The sequence below is a fragment of the Mustela nivalis genome (genome assembly GCF_964662115.1).
Source record: "Mustela nivalis genome assembly, chromosome: 1".
Classification (NCBI taxonomy): domain Eukaryota; kingdom Metazoa; phylum Chordata; class Mammalia; order Carnivora; family Mustelidae; genus Mustela; species Mustela nivalis.
The window spans coordinates 208,157,544-208,174,664 of record NC_139020.1 but is presented as its reverse complement, the minus strand read 5'-3'; the positions used below and the strand labels follow the sequence as shown (position 1 = coordinate 208,174,664).

The 17,121-nt window shown below is 48.4% G+C and overlaps 1 protein-coding gene across 1 annotated transcript in view; it reads left to right on the top strand.

The window, feature by feature from the left end:
- The first annotated feature begins 5,375 nt into the window (after window positions 1–5,375).
- Window positions 5,376–17,121, top strand: part of LDLR (low density lipoprotein receptor) — a 33,671-nt gene continuing 21,925 nt past the window's right edge. Inside the window, exons 1-3 of the mRNA XM_082731439.1 lie at window positions 5,376–5,598; window positions 15,281–15,403; window positions 15,816–15,938. Of these exons, the coding sequence (XP_082587565.1) occupies window positions 5,532–5,598; window positions 15,281–15,403; window positions 15,816–15,938 (313 nt within the window). The 5' untranslated portion in view covers window positions 5,376–5,531. The remainder of the gene's footprint in view (window positions 5,599–15,280; window positions 15,404–15,815; window positions 15,939–17,121) is intronic.

The following is a 17,121-nucleotide window of genomic DNA, read 5'->3' as shown; positions in this document are numbered from 1 at the left end:
GACCAGAGAGAGAAAGAGACCATGAGCAAGGGCAGCAGCAGGCAGAGGAAGAGGGAGAGGCAGGCTCCTGCAGAGAAGGGAGCCTGATACAGGGCTCGGTCCCAGGACCCTGGGATCATAACCTGAGCCGAAGGCAGACATTCAACTGACTCCGCCACTCAGGTGCCCCTTACTGGTCATTTTTATGTCTTCTTTGGAGAAATGAGTATTCAAGTCTTTTCCTCATTTTTTAAATTGGAATGTCTGTTTTACTGTTGAGTTGTAGGGACTCTTTACGTATATTGGATGCTAGACCCTTACAGATACAGGATGTGCAATTATCTGGTCTGATGCCGTACATTGCCTTTTCATTCTGTTGAGAGTGTCCTCTGATGCATGATCGTTTTTAGCTTTTCTGAAATCCCCCTTACCTAATTTTTTTCTTTCATTGCCTGCACTTTTGGTGTCACATCCAAGAAATGATTGCGAAATCCAGTGTTATGAAGACATATTCCTATTTTTTTCTTCTAAGAGTTTTATAATTTTAGTTCTTCCTTTTATGTCTTTGTTCCAGTTTGAGTTAATTTTTGTACCTGCTGAAAGGAAGACTTGTCCAACTACATCACTGTGCATGTGAATATCCAGTTTTCCCAACACCATTTATTGAAAAGACCGCCCTGGGGCGCCTGGGTGTCTCAGTGGGTTAAGCCTCTGCTTTCGGCTCGGGTCATGATCTCAGGGTCCTGGGATCGAGCCCCGCATCGGGCTCTCTGCTCAGCGGGGAGCCTGCTTCCTCCTCTCTCTGCCTGCCTCTCTGCCTACTTGTGATCTCTGTCTGTCAAGTAAATAAATAAAATCTTAAAAAAAAAAAAAAAAAAAAGACCGCCCTGACCTCATTGAATGATCTTGGCGCCTTTATAAAAACTCATTGGGGTGGGACGCCTGGGTGGCTCAGTTGGTTAAGCAGCTGCCTTCGGCTCAGGTCATGATCCCAGCGTCCTGGGATCGAGTCCTACATCAGGCTCCTTGCTCCGCAGGGAGCCTGCTTCTCCCTCTGACTCTGCCTTCCACTCTGTCTGCCTGTGCTCGCTCTCGCTCGCTCTCTCTCTGACAAATAAATAAATAAAATCTTAAAAAAAAAAAAAAAAACTCATTGGGGGGCACCTGGGTGGCTCAGTGGGTTAAAGCCTCTGCCTTCTGCTCAGGTCATGATCCCAGAGTCCTGGGATAGAGCCCCATATCGGGCTCTTTGCTTGGTGGGGAGCCTGCTTCCCTTCCTCTCTCTCTGTCTGCCTCTCTGCCTACTTATGATCTCTGTCTGTCAAATAAATAAATAAAATCTTTACAAAAATAAATAAATAAATAAATAAATAAAAACTCATTGGACCAGATATGAATGGTTTTGCTCTATTTGTCTGTCTTTATGCCAGTACCATAGTGTTTTGTTTTGTTTTTTAAGATTTTATTTATTTATTTAACATATAGAGCGAGATCACAAGTAGGCAGAGAAGAAGGCAGAGAGAGAGGAGGAAACAGACTCCCTACTGAGCAGAGAGCCTGATGCGGGGCTTGATCCCAGGACTCTGAGACCACGACCTGAGCTGAAGGCAGAGTCTTAACCCACCGAACCACCCAGGCACCCCATCTGACTTTGTTCTTAAGATCATTTTGTTTATTTGGGGTCTCTTGAGATTCTATATGAATTTTAGGGTGAATTTTTCTATTTCTGCTAATAACATCATGGGACATTTGATAAGGATTACACTGAATCTATAGAGTGCTTTGGGTAGTGGTGACACTAACAATATGAAGTCTTCCAATCAATGAACCTGTGATGTCTTTCCATTCATTTGTCTTTTTAAATTTTTTAAAAAGTTTCTGTTTATTTATTTGACAGAGGGAGAGAGTGTGTGAGAGCAAAAGCAGGGGGAGCAGTAGGCAGAGGGAAAAGCAGGCTCCCCAGCTGAGCAGGGAGACCAATGCAGGGCTCGATTCCAGGACCCCAGGATCATGACCTTGAGCCAAAGGCAAGCACTTAACTGACTCAGCCAGCTAGACACTCCTGAATTTCACTCAGTAATGTTTTTTAGCTTTCAGTGTGAAGTCTTTTTTTAACATTATATTTTATTTGTTTATTTATTCATTCACTTATTTATTCATTTATTTATTTACTCTTTTAGTGAGCCCCTGAAGGCAGAGGTAAGGGACAGAGGGAGAGAGAAAATCCCAAGCAGACTCTGCTCTGGGCACAGAGCCCAACATGGGGCTTGATCTCAGGACCTGAGCAGAAAGCAGGTGCTTAATGGACTGAGCCACCCAGGCGCCCCCATCTGTTATATTTGAAAAAAAAAAAAAAGACTATCGGCTGGGGATCAAAGTTGAGTTCTGCATTATCAAAATCCTAACAAAAGTGGAATTCAGAAACAGTGCATCTCTGATACGGCAGCCTTGCCAATGATAATTCCTTTATTTTCCCTTATTTTCATTACCTTACCAGAGCCAGGCACTGGAGATGGAAGCCAGGGCCTCTGGTCTCACGTGGCTAATGGGCGTCTGATGGAGATAACTGAAGGCCCAATAGAGTCAGGTCCTTGATCACACCTACGGGAACACGCCAAGGTCCCCATGAATACTTACCTCTCTGCAGACTTCTGAGCCAAAGGACAAGCTGTAGCTGGCATGGCTCACTTCTGGCAAAAGGCCAGGTGCCTCTGGGCAGAGGCTCATTCTGGTCTGAGCCTCCCCATGAAATAGAGGTAAAAACCAGGACAAGGCAGGGTGTCCACTGGAATGACGATTATGCAAGCCCGGCCACTTTCAAATGAAATGGATTCTGTGGAAGGATTTTTGTTTGTTTGTTTAGAAAACTAATATTAAAAAAAAACAAAACACCTAATATTTATTATTAGATTGAAGGTGCAATACAGGTTTCCAAAAAATGTGGCAGTGTTGGGGTGCCTGGGTGGCTCAGCGGGTTAAAGCCTCTGCTTTCAGCTCAGGTCATGATCTCAGGGTCCTGGGATGGAGCCCTGCATCGGGATCTCTGCTCAGCAGGGAGCCTGCTTCCCCCTCTCTGTCTGCCTGCCTCTCTGCCTACTTGTGATATCCCTCTGTCAAATAAATAAATTAAATTTAAAAAAAAGTGGCAGTGAGAATACCAGCATAAAAACAAGAAATTTGAGGGGTGCTTCTCAGGCTATCAACACAGCATGTGACTCTTGATCTTAGGGTTGTAAATTTGAGCCTCACATTGGGTGTAGAAAATGACTTAAAAATAAAATCTTCAAGACAAGGGGCGTTTCGGGGCGCCTGGGTGGCTCAGTGGGTTAAGCCTCGCCTTGGGCTCAGGTCATGTTCCCAGGGTCGTGGGATCGAGCCCCGCATCGGACTCTCTGCTCGGCCGGGAGCCTGCTTCCTCCCTCTCTCTCTCTCTGCCTGCCTCTCTGCCTACTTGTGATCTTGGTCTGTCAAATACATAAATAAAATCTTTAAAAAACAAAAACAAAAACGGGGTGTTTCACGTTTCCGTCACTTAGGTGTCTACCTTCAGCTCAGGTCATGATCCCAGGGTCCTGGGATTGAGCCCCGAGCTGGGTTCCAGCCCCGAGTTGGGTTCCCTGCTCAATGGGGAGCCTGCTTCTCCCTTCCCTGCAGCTCCCCCTGCTTGTGCGCTGTCAAATAAATAAGTAAAAATCTTAAGAAACAAAACAAAACAAACAAAAACCCACAAATTTTCCTAGGTAGTTGCTAATTATCTCATTTGACCCCCTCACAGAACCTGCCTAGTAAAGGAAACAAGCATTATTTCCTCCCCTTTCCACCTTGGAAAAGCTCATTTACTTACCCAGGGTCTGCCTGATTCTGAAGCTGGGGCTCTTAACTGCTCTTTCTTACTCTGGATTAATCACCCCCCTTTTTTTTTTCCCCTCTGAGGGTTCAGTTGTCCCCTTTTTACCTCTTTTTTTGCCTTCTCTGGGAGGGGGGGGTTCCCCAAAAGCCTGCTGAGAGATTAGTACATTCAGCCAAGCTCAATCTGTAAAACTTCAGAGGACTTTACTCATTCCTGGGAGACCCACCCAAGATTTGCCAGACCTTTTATGGGGTTCAGGCAAGATTCTCATAGGTGCCTTTTTGGCAAGGGGTCTTGGAAATTTCATGAATCCCAAGGGAGACTGATTCTTTTTTTTTTTTTTAAGGCTTTTTTTTTTTTTTTTTTTTCAGATTTATTTATTCATGAGAGACAGAGAGAGGCAGAGGGAAAAGCAGGCTTCCCCCTGAGCAGGGAGCCAGATGTGGGACATGATCTCAGGACCCCGGGATCATGACCCAAGCAGAAGGCAGAGGCTTAACCAACTGAGCCACCCAAGAGCCCAAGATTTTATTTATTTGACGGAGACAGAGAGCATGCACAAGCAGGGGAAGCAGCAGGCAGAGGGAGAGGGAGAAACAGGCTCCCCATAAGCAGAGAGCCCAATGAGGAGCTAGCTGCTGGGCTGGATCCCAGGACCCTGGGATCATGACCTGAGCCGCAGACAGAGGCTTTAACCCACTGAGCTGCCTAGGTGCCCCCAAGACTCTGATTCTTAAAAGCTGTTTTCCATCAGCCCTCTGTGATTAAGGCAATCAGGTTCAACTCTAAAAACTGTTTTATTTTGATTTTTTTAAAAAAGATTTTTTAAATTTATTTGACAGAGAGAGAGAGATCACAAGTAGGCAGAGAGACAGGCAGAGAGAGGAAGGGAAGCAGGCTACCTGCCGAACAGAGACCCCCAACTTGGGGCCGATCCCAGGACCCTGAGACCAGGACCAGAGCTGATGGCAGAGGCTTAACCCACTGAACCACCCGGGCACCCTTATTTTGATTTTTGCTTTGGGGAGAGGAAGCAGCAGCCTGTTTAACACTTTCTCCTAAAAGAACAAATCCGTATTTATGTCCAGACCCCGGAAGGATAAATTGATTTTAGAGATGCTTTCGCTGGTATTCATCCAAGTGCTGGATCCCCCAAGACAAGATCAGTTTGGGGCTGAAACGTTTGTGAAGATTTTATTTAAATTCCTCACCGAGTCCTGTTTAGACCAATTCTGAAGAATCGTCTCAAAACTATACGGGATTTAACTCAGTTAAAATCTACATATACGATTCCTAGAAAGGAAAAAGCAAGTAGAGAAAGGAGGGGGGAAAGTTTCTGACGTCTCGTTTTTCCGTTGGAGGCAGAGGGGAGATAGATGGTCGTTAGCCTGTTAGAGGATCTGGAAGCAAGTTTGGGGAAAGACTGGAATCCGAGTCAGGACTTCAAGGGTTAACCAGCCCTAGTCGCATCGGCGGTTCCAAACTCCTCCTCTCGAAACTCCTCCTCCCGCAGTGAGGCGAAGATATTCGAAAATCACCCCACCGCAAGCTCCTCCCCCTGCGAGGAAACTCTCCTAGAAATGCTGCAAATGACTGGGGCCCCGCATGCATTTGCCACCCGACGGCTCGAAGCCCGCCTTTCCCGCACGGACTTTACGGACCGAGGCCGGGGCTGGCGCTTTCGAGGGCGGAGGCTGGGAGCATGAGACCCGCGGGCTGGGGGCTGTGCTGGGCCGCCGCCCTGCTCCTCGCAGCTTTGGGGGCGGCAGGTAAGGCTGGCTCCAAGCGTCCGCGTGCGATGGGGTGACCCCCCGCCAGAACTCGGGGACCCCCTTTGGTAACTCTGGGAGCTGCGGAAAACCACCCCATCCTTGAAAGATGTGTGGGAAAACGGCACGAAGTCTCGTCCAAACGGCTGGAGGGAGTGTTGAAGGGGCTGCGAGGGTTTGGGGATGTGGGGAGGTGACGAGAAGCAGGTGAGGCTTTTCCCAGGAGTCTCCGCCAGATGGGGGGGACCCCCTTCTTCAGAGCGGGACACGGGGCCCTCCAGCCGTAGGGAGGCAGGGACGCCCCCACCGAGTTGTTGTGGGGTGAAGACTACCAGGACCTCGGGGGCTCAGCCTGGGGGGATTCCCTGCGGGCGCCCTCGCGTCCCGCCGCGGACAGAAATGCCCCAGGCGGCTCAGGTGGCTCTGAAACCCTCTAGGGCTGCCCCGGAGCCCGGGGTCCGAGGCGTTGTTTCCTCACCCGCACCGCACGCGCGCTTCGGCCGTGGCCACCGCCTCCAGCCCCGCCTCCGGCCCCGAGGGCCAGTCCCCGGGCTCCCATTGGGCGCGGTCGGAACACGCGAGCCTCGAGCCACTCCCCTTGGCCAATAGGGGGCGACAGATGCGGCGGGGCGGGGGGCGCGCGGGGCGGGGCTCGAGGTGAGGCTGGGGACTCCCGCTGCCCTTGGCTCGGGTGAGGCGACGGCCCGCGTTCCCTGGGGTCCGTCCCGGTTGCCTGTCACAACAAAGCGGGCGACGCGTCCCGGGCCCCCGAAGTCGCCTCCGCCAGCACAGGCGAGCCCCTTTTGTCCTGGAGGCCGCCCTCGTTGCCCCGGCCTGGGTCGAATTCACCTACGCGCCCCCAGGCCACCCTCGGGGCCTCTGTTCCTCCCGGAGCCGAAACGTGGCCTCCGAAACGCCCGCCCCTCTTCGGTCGCCCCCGAAGGGAAATTCGCGGAGACCTTCCACCGGGGCAGGGGCCGGGGAGGCGACAACGTCGGACGGATCCCTCAGGGTGGCCTTTTTTTTGTTCAGAAGCTCTGAATGGGTTTAGTTGAGCGAGGCTAGTTGGTGCTAGCGGTCCCGAGTGACCCGGTGGCTCTAAGTGAGTTGCCGGAGGCATTTGACCTCGCCCTGGATCTGAGATAAATGGTTCATTTCCTACTTAGAACCCGAGTAGCCCGAAAAGAATTGGGATTCTCAGATAACAGGATTGCGGGAAACTTTTTGTATTGACGGGAGGGGAGGGGCGGCTTTGTGCGGGGAGCTGTGGGCTCGTGGATTTCCTATCAGTGACCCATCAGTTTTCCCTGAGGTTGCTGCTGAGGGTTGTTGCAATTAACTCCGCCACCCAGTAGCATGACGAGGGGGGAGCATGGCTTATCAAGAGGCATTTAATTGACTTGTATTTCAAACGCTGATGGACTCCATCCCTAAGAGGAAATCATGGCAGTCGGGTCTTGAGCAAGATGCGGTTGCTTGCTTTAGTTTCCGCTCTCCTTGGGGGTTCTGATACAACTGCAGGAGGAGCAGTTTTGGGAAGGGCCAGTGGGACCCGGCTGCTTAGCCCTTCAAGCCCTGACTGGGATTCTAGTCTTGTCCAGAGCTGCTCTGTGGTCCGCTGCTTGAATTGTCCAATTTTGGGGTTCCTTTGATGAGCTGTGCCCCCCAAATTGGAAATGCACCCCCTGAAAGCTCTCTCTTTCGATTCTCTCGGCTCTTCATTTTTTCATCCCTGAGAGGAACTCCGGGCAGTGATGCCTTGAGCAGAATGTGTTGCTTTACTTCAGTTTTCTCTCAGTGAGTGGCCTCCTGTGTTCTCAGGGAGGCTGAGTCCTGATGTGTTCCCCAGACTCCTGAGGGCCAGAAGCTACTTTTTTGGTATTAACAGCCCTGGCTGCCCCAGTGTGCTCCTTAGCTGTTTTTAAAGCATTTTGGAGGTGGGGGGGGGGGTAGGAGGGGGATGGGATTTCTTGTTCTTTTTCCTTGGAAATGGGAGTTGTTGGGAGTCTGGACTGCATGCCTTCACTTAGCCAGATCAAAACCACTTAACAGTTGTGTGCGGAGTATCCCGTATGCCCAGGGCACACCCAAATTCAGCAAAGCAGAGCATCTTGCTAAGAGCTGTGTCTGTTTCAGCAACACGCCCTGGGGAGATTCACTGGTCATTGCTGGGCACACTTTTCTTGCGAGGCAACACTGGAGAAAGGGAGAACTTATTTTGAGACTACAGACCTTTAAGGGGAATTATGTGGATCATTCTGCCTTTCCAGGATATTCCGGCTCTAATCTGTAGGATTCCTCCCTTGATAAGATCCTAATCTAGATGCCTTTATTGCTTAGGGCTTTGATGGCCTTCATATCCCTTGTTAAGCACAGTAATAGCCTCCGCACTTTCCCTCCCTGGGCTGTCAAGGACGTCACATTTGTTGATAAGACACTGTGGAAGTAAGCCGCAAGGAACCATCACAGAAACAAAGCCCTCCCCAAAGGAGCAGGTCACAAAATCTTCCACTGAGATCACGCCTGAGGAAAATGCCTTGGCATCACTTAGTTTGGAAAAACACACTGGCAAATTGATTTCTCATTCGTATTCCGCTGAGTCTGTTAGCACCAGCCATTTCTTTTTTCAAGGAAATGATTCTGTCTATAATTTTTGATTCTCCTGAGGAACATCTTCAGTAGCATGGGAAAGAAAACATAGAAAGCATTTACCACCTCATTTGCATGCTGGAGAAAAAGCAGAACTGGGCAGTCTCCTTTTCTGTTTCAATGACCTTGTTCCTGGCTTGTCGTGTGTGACAGGAGAGACTTAAAGGCTAGAGTTTAGAGCTTTAGGTACTTGGGGAGGGGTGTGGGTGTGTGTGTTTTCTGTGTAATTTTAGGCATCCCCAGCATGAGGAGATAGTGGAGTGGGCGCTCCAGTTTGCTTTTACTGGAATTCAAGTGAAACCGACAAGTAAAACACAAACCTTGCTGTCCAACAGGGAGGAAGCCCTGAGGTTTCCTCGGGTGGTGAGGACTGGCTCTGTCCCCTTGCCCAGAACGGTGTTGTCTGCTGTGGGGACACTCATCTGATGTCCTGTCTCTTGGCACTTGCTGTTCCTGATCCCTGTCCCCACTAGCAAGGCCATGGGATTGATTAATTTCCCAGCTGACTGTTGCCTGGCTACACCTGTTGACAGTAAAATTCATTAGCTTTTTTTTTTTTTAAGATTTAATTTATTTATTTGACAGACAGAGATCACAAGTAAGCAGAGAAGCAGGCAGAAAGAGAGGAGGAAGCAGGCTGCCCGCTAAGCAGAGATCCTGATGTGGGGACTCGATTCCAGGACCTGGGATCATGACCTGAGCCGAAGGCAGAGGCTTAACCCACTGAGCCACCCAAGGCGCCCCCCTTTTTAGCTTTTTATTCAAATGTTGTCCCGAGCTGTGGGCTAGCCCTTGGATGACCTGTCCTGATAAAAATAAGGGTGGGGTCTTCCTGATGGTGAGGTCTTCCCCCATCTTTGGCTAGCAAATATTTGGAAGTTGTGGTGGACAGCCCAGGTGAAAAGGAGAATGAGTAAGAGAAAAAGTAAGAGAGAAAGGAATGTGTTAAGCGTCGGAATGTGCTGTGGTTATACAAACTGATAATCGAATTGCCCAACTACTGATCTCAAAAAGGATGACTCCCTCGAGCTGCCTCCCCGGTTCACCCCACACCCCACACCCCACTGACTCACAGTTGAATTGTAATTACCCAGAAAACTGAAAACCGGATATGACTCACATCTCGCTAGTGGCACCGGCGGTGGGTAAAAAGCAACTGGAATGTCAGGACTCTCAGAAAAAATGAAAAAGGAAGTTCAGGCAAGGGCCATTCGTAATGAGGCTCTCCTGCCTTCCCCAGGGCACCACAACCTCCATTACCACTAATCCGCTGCTCTGGCCTCCCAACCTTTGCACAAAGCCCTATTTTACCAACAAAACATGTCACCGGAAAGACTGAGAATAGTAATAACACCTCAAGGCCCTTGCCTCCCTCTGCCTGCTGCTCCCCCTGCTTGTGCTCTTTCTCGCTCACTTGCTCAGTAGCTCTGTCAAATAAATAAAATCTTTAAAAAAAAATGAGGTATAGGGGCGCCTGGGTGGCTCAGTGGGTTAAGCTGCTGCCTTCGGCTCAGGTCATGATCTCAGTGTTCCAAGATCGAGCCCCGCATTGGGCTCTGCTCAGCAGGGAGCCTGCTTCCCTTCCTCTCTCTGCCTGCCTCTCTGCATACTTGTGATCTCTGTATGTCAAATAAATAGATTGGATCTTTAAAAAAAAAAACAAACAAAAAACTTTGATTTATTTAGGTCATCTCTGCACCCAGAGTGGGGCTTGAACCCGTGACTCCTGAGATCAAGAGTCTCATACTCCCAGACCTGGCCTGCCTGGTGCCCCCCGCAGACACACCTCATTTTCTTACTCTTCACAGATCCTGCCTTTCTGCACACATGGAAGGTTTTGGCAACCTCTCCTGGAGCAAGTCGAGGTTTTTCCTGCACTTATTACTCACTTTATGTCTCTGTGTCACATTTTGGTAATTTAGTGTAAACATAGCTGCTGTATGCACTGAGAAGACCAATTCATTGGACTCGCTTTATTGCAATACTCATTTTGTTGGGGTGATCAGAAACTGAACCTATAGGTATGCCTGTATATAAATAATTAGATAATAAATTAAAAGTAAGTAAATAAATAGTTATTTGAGTTAAAATAGCTTTTTCGGGGGGCGCCTGGGTGGCTCAGTCACTAAGCATCTGCCTTTGGCTCAGGTCATGATCCTGAGGTCCTGGGATCAAGCCCTGAAGTGGTTTCCCTGCTCAGCGGGGAGCCGACTTCTCCCTCTCCCTCTGCCCTGCTCCCCACCGCACCACACTCCTGCTCAGTCTCTCTCTATCCTCTTTCTCTCAAATAAATAGAACTTTAAAAATAAGAATAATAACAAAAGAGGGTTTTTATTTTATTATTATTATTATTTTTTAATTTTATTTATTTGACAGAGATCACAAGCAGACAGAGAGGCAGGCAGAGAGAGAGAGAGAGGGAGAGAGAAGCAGGCTCCCCACTCAGCAGAGAGCCCAATGCGGGGCTCAATCCCAGGACCCTGAGACCATGACCCGAGCTGAAGGCAGCGGCTTAACCCACTGAGCCACCCAGGTGCCCCTAAAAGAGGGTTTTTTAAAAAAAGATTTTATTTTTAAATAATCTCTACGTCCAATGTGGCGCCTAAACTCACAACCCTGAGATCAAGAGTTCCATCCCCACTGATGGAGGTGGCCAGGTGCCACTAGGAAGGTGGTTTTTAAACTGGGTCCCAATGTCCCCGGCCCCAAGGGCTCTCAGCCCAGGTTCAGGATCAGGTCCAAGCCTGGTGAAAATGATCAAGGGGTCTGGAGGCGCTCAACCAGTTGTGCCACCCAGGTGTCCCTTGGGTCCTATTTTAAACTACGCCAGCTCTTCCCTTCTTTTCTCCTAAGTAGGGCTTTGGAATTCCTTGAACGTAGCATTATCTTGCACCTGTGCCAGTATTTCTTCCAGGTCCCAGAAATTTTGCTCTTTACCTTGAACTTTGCAGGTTCTGCCCTGTTACCCTCTTACAAGGTAGAGAGTAGAAGAGTTCCCCCTTTCCCAGCCCTTTGCATGAGGCGGTGAGGGACGTGGCTCTGATTTTCTCCATAGCTATTGCACAAAATTATTGCAACTGTGTCAGGCATTGGCCCATGCTTGTATGGCGCTGCAAGAATGAAGAGGACATCCCTTGACCTCAGGGGGTTTTAAATTTAGTGGGAAGACATGCAAGTAAGGAGGTGGTTTTCCTGTAGTGTGATAAGAGTGAGAAATGGATATTTTAGGAGCTCCGGGGGTGCAAAACCCAGTTTTTTGGAAGGTCTGCTTCAGAGTTTACTGTTAGTCAAGCAAATTACCCCCAAACTTAATGGCTTAGAACAACACACATTTAGGGGTATCTGGGTGGCTCAGTGGGTTAAGCTTCTGCCTTCGGCTCAGGTCATGATCTCAGGGTCCTGGGATCGAGCCCCATGTCAGGCGCTCTGCTCAGCAGGGAGCCTGCTTCCCCTTCTCTCTCTGCCTGCCTCTCTGCCTACTTGTGATCTCTACCAAATAAATAAATAAACTCTTTAAACAGGAACAACAACACACATTTAGGGGCACTTGGGCGGTGCAGTCCGTTAAGCGTCCAACTCCTTGGTTTCAGGTCAGGTCATGATCTCAGGGTTGGGGGATCGAGCCCCGCATTGGGCTTCTCACTCATCATGGAGTCTGCTGGAGATTCTCCTTTTCTATTTGCCTTTCCCACTCGTGCTCTCTTTCTCTCTTTAAAAGAATCTTAAAAGCAACAACAACATGCATTTACTATCTCACAGGGATCTGGAAGCAGTACAGCTAGGTGGTTTTGGCCCAGGTTCTTCCAAGGAAGCTGCAATCTGGATGATTGCAGGAGGGAAAAAAATTAGTTAGGAGAGTCAGGACCAAGCTGCAGGAGTTTGGGCTCTGAGACTATGAAACTTATACGGGATTGAGCATGGGAGCAGACTATGGATCACGAGGTTCATTGTGGAAGCAGCAGGAGAAAGTCCCTTCTGCAGTGTTGTAATTCACCTTGCTTTGGGGGCAGGGAACAGTTGGTGAAATCTGGTGATCTCAAGGTCATCGTCCCCTTCGTTGCTTGTAGGCAAACTTTCAGGTCAGCAATTTATGGGGAAAACAGATGTCTGCAGATGTGTGTATGGAAGGCAACGGGACGGAAGGAGTGCTGCCCAGATACCCATGAGCTTGGAAAGGAAGGACTAGGCAGGTCCTTTTGGATCCGCCGTGGATCACCTTCACTCTCTACCACTGAATGTCTTGGCATTAATGTGTGAGGCGAACGTAATAACCACTACACTACGGAAACAGTCTTGGCATTAATGTGGATGGAGACCGCAGTTGTCCCATTTTGGCCAAGAATGGCATGAGCTTTGTCATTTTTTTTTGTTAAGATTTTATTTATTAATCTGACAAACAGAGATCACAAGTAGGCAGAGAGGCAGGCACAGAGAGAGGGGGAAGCAAGCTCCCCGCTGAGTAGAGAGCCCCATGTGGAACCCAATCCCAGGACCCTGGGATCATGACCTGAGCTGAAGGCAGAGGCTTTAACCCACTGAGCCACCCAGGTGCCCCGAGCTTTGTCATTTTAATGACTTGGTTTCCCGCGATGTCTGCCCGCCCCACCCCATGCTCTACAAATCTTTATTGACCCTCCTTGTTCATCCTAAAGAACAGAAGTGTTCTAATATATGTAAGCTTTCACCTGAAGGAAGGACTTTTTTTTTTTTAGATTTTATTTATTTGAGAGAGAGCAAGAATGAGACAGAGAGAGCATGAGAAGGGGGAGGGTCGAGAAGCACACTCCCTGCTGAGCAGGGAGCCCGATGTAGGATTCGATCCTGGGACTCCAGGATCATGACCCAAGCCACAGGCAGTCGCTTAGCCAACTGAGCCACCCAGGCACCCCGGAAGGACTCTTTTTAAATTTATTTATTTTTAAATATATATATATACATACACACACACACATATGTATATATTCATATACACATATATATGTATATGTACATATAATATTTACTTGCAAGCGTGAGCATGAGTGGGGAGGGGCAGAGGGAGAGGGAGAAGCAGGCTCCCTGCTGAGCAAGGACCCTGATGTCAGACTCCATCTGAGCCAAAGACAGACACTTAACCAACTGAGCCAACCAGGTGTCCCATCCTGAAGGAGGACTTACTAAAAATACCCTTTTTATTTTGGAATTATATTAGATTTACAGAAAAGTTGCAAAGATATTGCAGAGAATTCTTTTAGACTCCGAATCCAGATTCCCCCAATGCTAACATCTTACAGACAATGGTATATTTGTCAAAACTAAGAGTTTGGGGCCCCTGGGTGGCTCAGTCATTTAAGCTTCTGTCTTTAGCTCAGGTCATGATCCCAGGGGCCTGGGATCAAGCCCTTATTTGGGCTCCCTGATCAGCAGGGAGTCTGCTTCTCCCACTCCCTCAACCCCTCTCCCTGCTTGTGCTCTCTCTCTCTCTCTAATAAGTCTTTTTCTAAATTAAATATTTTATTTATTTATTTATTTATTTGACAGACAGAGATCACAAGTAGAGAGAGAGGAGGAAGCAGGCTCCCTGCTGAGCAGAGAGCCCGATGCGGGGCTCCATCCCAGCACCCTGAGATCATGACCTGAGCCAAAGGCAGAGGCTTCAACCTACTGAGCCACCCAGGGCCCCTCTAATAAATAAGTCTTAAACAAAACAAAGCATAAAGCTAGGAGTTTAATGTTGGTCCATTACTATTAACTGTAGACTTTATTTGGATTTCACCAACTTTTCCCTTTCCTCTTTCAGGACCCAGTCCAGAATTCCACGTTGCATTTGGCCCTGATGTCTTTCATCATTGTCTTAACCAGTTGCTTTCCAAACTCTTTCAGTCATATACCTCCGCTGGTTTAAAACAAAAAACAAAACAAAAAAACCCCTCTATGTTCTCTCCAATATAATTATTCATGTAGACTACTGCTACTGTATTAGGTATATCGTAAGATGAAACTCCACAGAAAAGCAAGATGTTGAACAAGATGAGCTAAAAATACTTAACACTTTAGGGGCGCCTGGGTGGCTCAGTGGGTTAAAGCCTCTGCCTTTGGCTTGGCTCATGATTCAAAGTCCTGGGATCGAGCCCCGCGTCGGGCTCTCTGCTCCACAGGGAGCCTGCTTCCCCTTCTCTCTGTGCCTGCCTCTCTGCCTACTTGTAATCTATTAAATAAATAAATAAAAATCTTAAAAAAAAAAAAAGTCTGAGTATGGACGCTTGGGTGGCTCAGTCAGTTAAGCTTCTGCCTTCAGCTCCTCAGGTCATGATCCCTGGGTTGGGTTCATGGGGCTTGGGTTCAAGTCCTACCTTGGGCTCCCTGCTCAGTGGAAAGCCTGCTTCTCCCTCTGCCTGCAACTCCCCCTGCTTGTGCTCTCTCTCTGTCAAATAAATAAAATCCTTAAAAAAAAAAAAATCTGAGTCTTATGCTTTCCTAGAAAAAGTTGCTCTTACTACATCTTTTGCTACTACCTCTGTTCCATTTCTTTTGCTCTGACCTTCCATTTTATTATTATTTTTGCTCCAGCATCTCTGTTCTCTGACCTCTGTATTCATAATTTCTCATAATTTTTATCTCTTTATCTTTCCTCCCTGCCTACTGGAGTTGACCCCTCATTTTTCTTTCTGCTGAATGATTTCATACTCTCAATTTTCCTCATTACTATTGCCAGTATAGGTTTGTAATATGCTAAATCATTTAAATTATTTTCTTTTTTCTTGGGTAGGGACATTAGATGATCTTGTTTCCTATCTCAGTGGGTCCATACACTGGACTCAACGACCGTTAGGTCAAGTTTCACACACCGTGGGCAAGTCCCTCTTCTAGATCTGTTCTTTGCATCCTCCGCTGCACTTGCGGTTCATGAAATGTGTTGTGTGTGTTTTATTTCCTGGGAAGGATCAGATTCTATTTCGGGTTCATTCCGCAGCTGGCAGGAAATAGACACACACAGGTGGTGTTGTCAGTTTCGGACTCTGATGCTGAATGGTCCTTCCTCTTCCCTTCTCAGTGGAAGACAAATGTGGCAGAAACGAGTTCCAGTGCCAAGATGGGAAGTGCATCTCCTACAAGTGGGTTTGTGACGGGAGCGCCGAATGCCCAGATGCCTCAGATGAGTCCCAGGAGACCTGCAGTGAGTCCCCTTTGGGAGTGACACACTTCCTGCCCTTTTTGATGAGAGTGGGTGACAGACGAGGTGAACAGCGGCCAGCAGGCTGATGTGTTCAGCCATGAATTGGGACTTGGGGGAAGCGATATTTCTGGAACTTTGCCAGCTTAAAAAAAAAAATAGGTGAAATTCACATAACGTAGAATTAACCATTTTAAAGGAACCAGTTCAGTGATATTTATATGGTCACGGTACTGTACAGACATCATCTCTCTCTCCTTCTAAGGTTTCCATCCCTTTATGTCTGATTTTTTTTGGGGGGGGCAGAAAGTTGGGCTTGGCACCCTGTTTCTGAAAACTGTGTTTTTGTTCTGCAAAGCGGGGGGCTGGAGCGACCAATTGGGGGAGGGAAGGCTCAGTCCCATTTCTCCCACAGTGTCTGTCACCTGTAAGTCGGGGGACTTCAGCTGCGGAGGCCGTGTCAACCGCTGCATCCCTCAGTTCTGGAGATGTGACGGCCAGGTGGACTGTGAGAATGGCTCGGACGAGCAAGGCTGTTGTAAGTTGTTCCCAACCCCCACAGCCGTGCACTGACCCCACTGGGTCCCCGCCGTCCCGGTCCCCGGGCTGCAGTTACAGTTGCTGTCCCAGGCTGTCCTGCCCCAGCTGAGCTCCGGATTGGCTCTTCCGTCCCTCTTCTAGAAGCTCCCGCCAAGTTCCTTTGTGTGTTTGAACCCTACTTTGCCCACACAGCAATGCAGGCATAGGGTTGGTGCCACCTCTTAGGGTGGTCAGCATACTCAGGCTGTCCCTGCCAAGTGTCCCCCGACCCCAACCATGTGGGACATCTCTGGTGAACCACTGTGACCACCACCAGCCACCCCGGGCGGCTGAGCACACAGTAGGTGTCATTGGCTGAAACCATATCGCTCAGCTGACCACAAGGAGGGGGAAAGCTTCCCCGGGTTGTGGCTTTTGGGGAGAAACAAGGCCAAGAGTCCCGGAGGGGGAGGCACGTTGGAGAGCGGGGTGTCTGTCTTGGCTCTGCAGTGTTAGTTAGTTAGTTACTGAGTTGTAGAGTTGTTTTATTTTTTTTTTTTAATATTTTATTTATTTATTTGACAGACAGAGATCACAAGTAGGCAGAGAGGCAGGCAGAGAGAGAGAGAGAGGGAAGCAGGCTCCCTGCGGAGCAGAGAGCCCGATGCGGGGCTCCATCCCAGGACCCTGAGATCATGACCTGAGCCGAAGACAGAGGCTTTAACCCACTGAGCCACCCAGGCGCCCCTTGTTTTGTTTTTTAATGTAGTAAGGCTCTGAGAAAAATAAGCAGGAAAAATTTAAATAAGATAATGTCAGAAAATGTAAAAATCCATGAAAATAATAATTTAAAAAAAGCAACTTGAGAAATATGAGTCTCACTGGGCTTAATGGTCACCTGACGAAACACCTCCTCGGGGAACATTTAGAAATAAAATGGAGTGTTGTTCTTTTCCCACGTACCTTGTTTTTCCTTCCAGCCTTATTGTCATATAATTGACATACAACATTATGTAAGTTTAAAGAGTAGATTGGGGGGGAGAATTAATTAAAAAAGCCAAAATTTTTTAAAAATTTTATTTATTTGACAGAGAGCACTAGCAGGTAGAGGGAGAAGTAGGCTCTCCACCGAGCAGGGAGCCCAATGCAAGGCTCACTCCCACGACCCTGGGATCAGGACCCCAGCTGAAGGCAGTTGCCCA